The following is a 9,216-nucleotide window of genomic DNA, read 5'->3' as shown; positions in this document are numbered from 1 at the left end:
TATAAAAAAAAGGTGTTCACAGAAATAAACGAACCTCTAAGAGAAGTTATAAACTGATGAACTAAAACCTTTGTGTGGTCAATTGAGAAAAGAAAAAGGCAAAAAAAAGGGGAGGCATTCAGACAATTGAAGTTATGACCTTTAACACCTAAAATGAGTTCTACATCTCACAAGTAAAGAATTAATGTAAGGACAAATAAGAAGGAAAAATAACAAAGCAAAGATTAAACATAAATTACACCTGATAACTAAAAAAAACAAAATTCACAAACTAATCAAAATTCCATTATGGCATTCTCTATCTTCTTTTTTCATCCCATCTCTTTCTACCATCTCTCTAAATTTTTTTTTTAAATAACCCCAAAATTAATCTACTTTTCCTGCATTTAGACTTGTAGCCATATTAGTTATTTTTGGATTAAAATTTGAAATCAATCTTATAGTAACACATGATATGTTGAATAAGACAAAGATTAGATTTGATATTTCAACTATAAATATATTTATTTTAAAATTAAAAAAAAACTTAAAAATTTGATGTCTACATTTAGGCTCAACATATATTTTTTATATAATTTTCAGTTCTAAAAATATATAAGATATGTACGGGTATTTATGAAATTAAACTTGGTTTCAGTCCCATTATCTCGACTTTTTATTTGGTTTGGATAATAATGTTGAAAACCAATTAATATCTGGAAAAAACGGTTCCAATCAATTTCAGGTTTACCAATTGGTTTGGTAAATTATGATAAATATACAAGATAATTTGAGTTTTCAGATAAAATACCAGGTAATATTAGGTTTTCATATAGAAATTTTGGTAATATATATTCCCCATATTTAGTGTGGTAGTCATATTAATGTATGGATTAAAAAAATAAAAATCTGTTATATAACAACACAAAATGTGTTAAATGGAAAATGTTAAAATTTTATATTTCAATTTAAATCAAACAAAAATACAAACAAGTTATAACTTAAAATAGATATGCGAAACATTTACAAAATTTAATACAAATTCCAAATAATACAATTAGCATACTGGGACGAAAAAATCAATTTTAAAAAAAATTAAAAGTATATAATCCGCGCGTAGCGCGGACACGGACCTAGTATTATATAAAAGAATAAAACTAAAATTTTAAGTGAAGTCTTGACAAAAGTATATTATATAAATATGTAACAATCTGTAATTTTACAAGCCTTGTATCTAGAAAGGATGTTCAAAACCTATTAAATGATTCCAATGAAAGAGTTGTTGGGATTATAAAGAAAGAATTTTCAAACCGACAAGCAAGCGAGTTGGACGTACAGTGAAATTGTACGCCAAGATGGCTAATGATGCTTAACAAAACCATTACGAAATCCACTATTATATTTTTATTTTGCGTTGATTTATTTTGACAAAGATTAAGACTTTATAGAGTGACAGTTTGACTCATCCCTAATGAAATAATATTTATAATTTGCAGAATCTGATCAAAGCAAAGCAAAACGCAATCCCCGCTAAACTTCTTAACTCCATACTTGGCGTTGGTAATTTGGTATGGTTTTATGACTTGTTTTGAACGCTTAACATTTTGGATCATAAACGATTAGGTTATAACAATATTTATTTAATGGACTAAAAACATTAACTATAAGCCTAGTTATGTATATCACCCCTAGATTATATTTGCGAAGTCATTTATACACATGTCGTCACTACAATCATTCTCGCTGAAAAAAAGATGACATGACACTTAAAATAGATGACATGGTTTTAGAAAATAATGACATGGCATCATATTAATTGTGAGAAGTAAAATTTCCTAATAAAAATTTAAATTTTTTTGCAGAGATTTTAAATATGATAATAAAAACAACTCATATATCATCATTAATGTCAATTTTCCATATACATATTTATTTATGGTAAACTATTAAATATATTAATAATTCATATATCACAATTAAAATAATAATATATATGTATCTCACATTAATAAAAATAAACTAAATAAAGTAACACTAATCCAAAAAAAATTTGATAGTTAAATATTTAAACATTATTTAAATTTATGTGTTCATCTTCATCATTTAAATTAACAAAAAGATTTTTCAGTTTAACTAAAACAAACAAAGTCTCAAATTTATTAGAATTTATATTTATATGTAAATATATATATATATATATGTATATATCTAAAATTAGATGGGAAGATATATATATATCCCCTAGACTATATTTGCGAAGTGATTTATACACATGTCACTACAATCATTCTCGCTGAAAAAAAGATGACATGTCACTTAAAATAGATTATATGGTTTTAGAAAATAGTGACATGACACCATATTAATTGTGGGATGTAAAATTTTCTTATAAAAATTTAAATTTTTTTGCAGAAATTTTAAATATGGTAATAAAAATAACTCATATATCATCATTAATATCAATTTTTCATATAAATATTTATTTATGGTAAACTATTAAATATATTAATAATTCATATATCACAATTAAAATAATAATATATATGTATCTCACATTAATAAAAATAAACTAAATATAAGAACACTAATCCAAAAAAATTTGATAGTTAAATATTTATACATTATTTAAATTTATCCGTTCATCTTCAACATTTAAATTAACAAAAAGATTTTTCAGTTTAACTAAAACAAACAAAGTATCAAATTTATTAGAATTTATATTTATATGTAAATAAATATATATATATATATATATATATATATATATATATATATCTAAAATTAGATGGGAAGAGATATATATATATAAAATAAATAATCATTAAACACAATAATATAATTAAAACTATTTTTATAAAATCTAATTTTATCTTTATTAAAAATTAAATCAAATCAAATTTAAATAATTATACCAAATCAAAAAGAATAAGATTACAAAAATACGTTTATGATTTCTTATAACTATTGAAGTTAAAATATAAATTAATAATTTTGAAATATAAATCAAAATTTTATTTTGAAATAAAAAATGTTATGTTAAAAATTACTATTTATGCGCATGGCGCAGGAAAACTCCTAGTAATCCCATAAAAGACAAGCAACTTTTATTTATCTTCTCTTAAATTATTATTTTTTAAATCCACTTAAATAATTTATAATACGTTGAAAATAATTATAACTATTTTTGCGGGTTTAGATACTACAAAATTATATAATATGAAATTAATAGATTATTTTGTTTGTATTTTCATAAATAAAAAATTTCATTCCTTTAAACTTAATAAATATTAATTTCTTATTTTTAAATTAGTTTTATTCTTAAGAACATCTAATTATATATGCGAGATTATGCTTGGCTTAAGTTGGCATCAAATAGTTGTATACAAATAAAATGTTAAAGTCAATAAATTAACATCAAATAAAGTTTATAATTAAAAATTTATCAAATATATCCCAAATATCAAAAATTTACAGATATTTCATTAAAACTTTGTAATGAAAGGGGTTGAAGCAATTAAAAAAAATAAAAATATTTTAGATAATTTTTCTATTTAATATAAATATAAAATAATATAATTATATAATTTTTAAATACACTAAAATAAAAATGTTAGAGCAATACTTATTAATAAATGTTACTACTGATATTCTAAACTAGATTTTGTTAAAAAAAATTCTCGCGCTTTTAATCACGGATCATAGTTTTGTTGCACTTAAAGCAGAACTTGGCATCAAAAATGCACAAAGAGTTACTCTGAGGCTTGAAGGAGATCATTCTTATGGATGTAGCTTCTACATCCATAAAGACACTACTCGATAGTCAGATAGTCGAGGAAGACACTTTTTCAAAAGTTGTTTTATTCTGGGTTTAACAGATTTTATTTAAGATGTAGATTTTGTGATTATAGATGTAGATTTTACTGCTGTAGATTTGTTTAAAATTTTTTCAAAACACTTAATAAAAATTGTAGAGGATTGATTTCTAAAGCCAATATAATTTCTTTTAAAAATTTGGGCTGTGGTTTTAGATTTTTTAACTAAGGGTATGAACGGTGACCAATGAACGATGAGGAATTATTCATTCCTTAATGTTCCTGAAAAAAATCATCATTCACAAAGAATAGTTTTTCCTTCTCATTCCCTACCATTCCTTTTTTGTTGAGAAATAAAGAACAAAATTGTTCCTTGTTAAATTTGAGATGAAACAACCATTTCCTTTCATTCCTGCAATTTTATTCCTCTATGTTCCTTTCATATTTTGCTCCTGTTTCCAGAATGGTCGAACCCTAAAACATGATTGGTATTTAAATTGGCTGTGAAAAAAATAAATGACGTGTACCAATCATCCTCATTGTTTTAGTAACTTAACTAATTCAGTGGAACAAACAAAACAATAATTCAGTGGCCCAATAAATTTTAAAAGTTCAAGTCCATAGAACTAAAAATCTGTTTCACATACATTTTCTTATTTTTTTTCTCTATTCTCTCTTTTTTTTTTCTTGTAAAAAGACTATTTTGACTGTTTCCCTTTTCAGATAGGAGCGTCAATAAAGTCCGTCGAATTTAATTCAGTGATGTAGAATACTAACCTTCATTTTCTATTTTGTTTCAAGTCCTCAGAATTTTTGAATCTGCTTGCTTATTTGATGCATGTGTTTATTGTTTGGACAAAGAATATAACAATAAGCGTACACTACTAAGAGCACGTTTAACCTTGTATTTTATTGCTGTATCTTAGCTTAATTGGCATTAAAAATAAATGAGAAAAATAGATTTAGAGAAGACACGCCTCCTAATTAGGAGTTAGAAGAAACGTATACAGCGGGACACCTGTCAAACTGTGAGTGGCTAGAGGAGAGGTTGAAGCGGTCTCGCCTCTTTCTCTCCGTCTCTCTTCTCTCCTTCTGTCGCATGTCTCTCTCGACAGCGATTTTCGTATCTCTCTGTCGACGGCGACTTCTCCTCCCATCGGTGACTCTCTGGTTTCTCTCTCTCTGTGTGGCTCTCGGTTTCTCTCTCTTTCGGTGTCTCTCTCGACTCTTTCTCTGGTTTCTCTCCCTCGACGATGACTTCTCTTTCCATCAGTGGATCTCTGGTTTCTCTCTTTCTCTCGGTGGCTCTTCCCTCGACGGCGACAGAACTCCCTCCCGATGTCTCTCCTCGAAGGTAAAGCGACTGTTGTGTGGTTCAAATATGCATGTATTTAGATTATGCATGTTCCTTTTCTGATCAATTTTGCATGTTTTTTTTTTGTTTGTCTTGTCGATTATGTATCTCAGTTGCTGTCAAGCACGACGGCGACAGACAACTATCTCGGTGGCTCTCCTCCAATCGAAAGGTTAAGCTTCTGATTCATGTTGTTCGATTTTGAAGATTTTGATTTGTTTGTGGTGTTCGATTATGTCTAAGCATGCGTACATGTGAACAGAATGCACTTAAACTTCCACAAGTCGATATTTCTTAATGTAGTTTTGTTGCGTTCGTACAGAGAATATGCACCAAATATAACCAAAAAGCTGTGACGAGCATGTTCATACAAAACAAGAAGAGAAACAATGTAATGCGGACTAAGAGGGATGGTTCCCTCTAGTAGGACGACACACATGGTTACGTTTACGAGCATGTTCTTCGTTGTGGTGCTGTGTCCTACACGCGTACCCGTACCAACAATTTTCTCTCGCTGCTGCATCAGCTGGAAAATAATCTACGATAAGCGTTACCCGGAACCAGTATAAAAGGAACCCCACCAGCTTATCATAACACTCACTGCAATGTACAATAACAATCTTATCATCACCAGTAGGAAGAAATCAACTATGTTTCAAACCATGCAATTTTGAGACGGAAGAGTCTCCACACTAGACTAGTAACTTACTTGCAGACATGTGTTGATGTAGTTATTGTCTCAGCATGATTGAGTGGCATTCGAGAGCGGTCTGCATACAAAGACATCATTAAAACTAGATATATAGACATAAAAAGGGCAAAGGATAGGTTTTAATTTTGTGGTTTTGTTAAACGATTTTGCACGGTTAATAATTGATATTAAGATTTTACCGATTTGTCTATCGTTGAAAAGACTGAACCACTCAGCTACAACATCCTGCACGGTTCTTCCCATCTTAGCAATGCATCTTTGTGTTATCTACAGAAAACACACAGAGAATGTCACAAAAGAAAGGAAAAAAAAGAAGAAGAGAGATATCAATACTCAGTAGTTCGTTACATCTTGTTCATGGCGATTCATTTCATGGGTTAGGAAGGGAATCCTTGTAGCTGTGCGTTCCGAGATCTGCAAATATTAGTAAGAAAATAATTAAAAAAAAAAAAAGAGAATAGCAAATACACAAAACCATCTTTGGATCATAGCCATTCTAACCACAGTGCAAACTATTATTGTTGCAATACCTCAAAGATGGAAAAGAAAAGCTATCATACATAACAGAGAGCCAAAGTTCAAAGAGAGACTTTTCTTAACGAAAACTATTATAGTCTTATATAGCAAACAGTATATACCAACATGCCTTAATAATAGAAAACAATGAACACTTTTGATTAGATCATAGCTTAACCTACAGGTCTGAAAGTTTCCGGATTGCAGACTGGAGTAGATTCACCATGTGTAACATTTTGGGAACTCCAATAAGCACCACAAAACGGCCTATCACATCCCATGCCTGCAATAAACTTTCTTAGCTGAGAAAGTGAAAGCAACAACAGCAATGAACTTAAATAATGCACACTAAAGAAGCATGTACTACTGCCACTTACAGTGTAACGGCACTTGAATATTGGTTCTATTAGGCATCATTCCTCTACACAGGTGGCATTGCAGGTGTGCACCATGTCGTTCACATCGATAGCCACCAATCGTAGCAACTGACAATAGAGCCATTGGCGCAAAAGAACAAACCAATCCATCAATGATATCATTGTACTATGATACCTCTAGTCCTCATCTTTTTTTTATTTCCTTTTCCCCCAAATACATTAATTCTTTTGTACGACTAGAACCAGTTTACTTTGGGCATACTTTTGAATCAACTTATCCAAGAGGATAGTAAGAAGATAGTTCTGAAAATGAATTTCAAATTCTAGTCTCAAAGTTCCTTTGCATCCACAGTTTTTAGCAATGTGGTAAGATTTCTATGAAAGACAAATATTAAGTTTTTCTCTACAGTGAAAAATATAACAAGCAAGCATCAAGATAAAATATATTACCACATTGTGGACATTGCAAACGCAAGCTATCTCTTTCTTCAACTGTGGGCGAGACTAATGTACTGAAACGACGTTTTCTCTTACTCCCAATGATCTAAAACGTATGTAAATTGTAGTATTTAAGACAGCATGGAAGGTATGTATAACTCATAACTAATTGCACAAAAATACGTTCAACGTGTTTAAGTAACGGTAATGATTCCTTAGTGATATACATCACTAAGTGATGCAAGACAAATCATCTTGATGACTAATGCTTTATATATTTACAGAATCAGTTACTTAATAGAAGACATTGCAGCAAATACTTACAAGATTCGATTGTATTGATGAAGATGAGTCTAACACTGCGAGATCTTCAGCTGGCCGCCTCAGTCCGGTATCCGCTTTCAATATATCCTAACATAACAGTCTCTGATATAGTCACCAAAAAGCTCAAGAAGCATATATGAAGAACAAGAGTATAGTCATATGCAAGTGAACAGACAATTCTACCTCTTGTATGTTTTGCAGAAAATGATTCCTCCCAACAAACTGTACAGTTGTTCTGCACTGTGGACACAGCACATGCTGATGTCTCGCCTCAGATCTCCGCATCCATTCTGAGAAACAGCCATTACTGCAGGCAGAACACATCAACCATCAGTTACCTACCAATATATTTTTTTTCAATCTCGGATGAGAACTGCACAAGTCCAACGAATGGGCAGACCAGAAATTATGAAGGCAAGGCGCAGCTGTGACAACATCATGCCACACGTTTAAGCAGATACTGCATTTGGCGTGGTCAGGATCTATGGAGATCTGAAAAGCAAAAACCAAAGAGACCGAATAAGAAACTTCAAAGAATCTAGAGTTATGGACTATGAGATAATAATAATAGAGCACCTTAAGTAGCTGGGATCTTGAATCTGGAGCAGGCATTACCGTAAATCTGTACTGCAAGTAACCTACAAAATTGAATTAATTATATCTCGAAGTTTCTTGTCTTCTTAAAAGTAACCTAAAATACAGAAGACACAAACAGTAACTTGAAATAAAATCTGCAACTATAGCTTTCATTATCAGAGGCTCAGAACTAGTTAGTTCAATGATAAACATTTGTATAGCAATAGTACCATATCCATATATTTAACCTACTCTATTAGCCATCAACCAAAGGGTTTCCTATAAACTAAACCGTAGCAATTACTTTATAGATACAATTCATTTTATTAACCATACCAATTCCAAATGAAAACAAAAAAAAAAGTCTTGCTTTAAGAAATAAACTAACTCAGAGATATTAAGATGTAAGGAAGGTCGAACCTTGTCCTCCAGGGCCAGGAACAATTTCGGAACCAGAGATGATATCAACAGCACCATCTTTGGGGATGAGAGCCTCGTCAACAAGTATAGCATCCGAACTAAACAAAAGCAAAGCAAGTTACCAAAAATGCAGAGAGAAACAAAGAAAACATTAAAAAGACTAAACCTTTTGTTATGTAAAGTGGCAGAGCCTTGACCCAAGTTCTTAGTGATTCTGCACCATTCATGTCTTTCTGAGGAAGATGGTTTAATCTCGGAGCATATCACCATATCACCACACCTAATCTTGATGTCAGAGAATCTAGTGTCCAACGGAACTGCGAAAAAAAAGAGAAACTTTAAAGGTCAATGGACATTCGATAAACAAAGGGAGGGGAGAAAAAGGGCAGACCCAGTTTGGCCCATGCTTCATCATCATAATCATCGGAGGGTTTAGAACGAGAGGATTGACCTGATTCCGTCGTCATCGGAGTTCACTTTCGAAAGCTTTCAGAGGACGACGACTCCTATTTTTTGTTTTTCTATCGTCAAAGGAGTGAACTTTTTTGTTTCTTCGTATAACCGTTTCGGTTATGGGCCTTTATAGACGTATGGGCTTTTACTAGCGTCAGTTATATTCAGCCCATGATGTAGATTATACACACAGCTTCTGGCCTTCTAAGCGAGTCTCTTCGACCTACTCGAACAAACTACCAAACTATACTCCCT

General features: G+C 31.0%; 1 protein-coding gene across 2 annotated transcripts; it reads right to left on the bottom strand.

Moving 5' to 3' along the window:
- Positions 1-5,384: 5,384 nt before the first annotated feature.
- Positions 5,385-9,041, bottom strand: LOC106402957 (E3 ubiquitin-protein ligase CHFR-like). Of its 2 annotated transcripts, none has more exons than XM_013843781.3 (14): positions 8,960-9,041; positions 8,675-8,825; positions 8,509-8,606; positions 8,089-8,150; positions 7,913-8,004; positions 7,696-7,819; positions 7,513-7,599; positions 7,201-7,294; positions 6,751-6,858; positions 6,556-6,656; positions 6,206-6,271; positions 6,037-6,124; positions 5,855-5,915; positions 5,385-5,745 (listed from the first exon to the last, which is right to left on the bottom strand). In XM_013843781.3, exons 1-14 carry the CDS (start codon positions 8,973-8,975, stop codon positions 5,547-5,549), a joined length of 1,347 nt encoding a protein of 448 aa, XP_013699235.2. In that variant the 5' UTR covers positions 8,976-9,041; the 3' UTR covers positions 5,385-5,546. The 2 variants fall into 2 exon arrangements, with proteins under 2 accessions (XP_013699235.2, XP_013699234.2); XM_013843780.3 differs by having other exon boundaries at positions 8,900-9,037.
- Positions 9,042-9,216: the final 175 nt, after the last annotated feature.

Source organism: Brassica napus, chromosome C4 (assembly GCF_020379485.1).
Source record: "Brassica napus cultivar Da-Ae chromosome C4, Da-Ae, whole genome shotgun sequence".
NCBI classification, from domain to species: domain Eukaryota; kingdom Viridiplantae; phylum Streptophyta; class Magnoliopsida; order Brassicales; family Brassicaceae; genus Brassica; species Brassica napus.
Note: the sequence above shows the minus strand (reverse complement) of the source record. Positions and strands in the feature narration are given on the sequence as shown.

Bases quoted from the DNA above. Each gene is read 5' to 3' on its own strand.
- LOC106402957 (XM_013843780.3), bottom strand. From the start codon at position 8,975: ATGACGACGGAATCAGGTCAATCCTCTCGTTCTAAACCCTCCGATGAT. The intron at 6,657-6,750 runs GTAAGTGGCAGT...AGTTTATTGCAG, and splicing joins TATTCAAGTGCCGTTACACT to GCATGGGATGTGATAGGCCG. The intron at 5,916-6,036 runs GTAAAATCTTAA...CTTTGTATGCAG, and splicing joins TTTCAACGATAGACAAATCG to ACCGCTCTCGAATGCCACTC.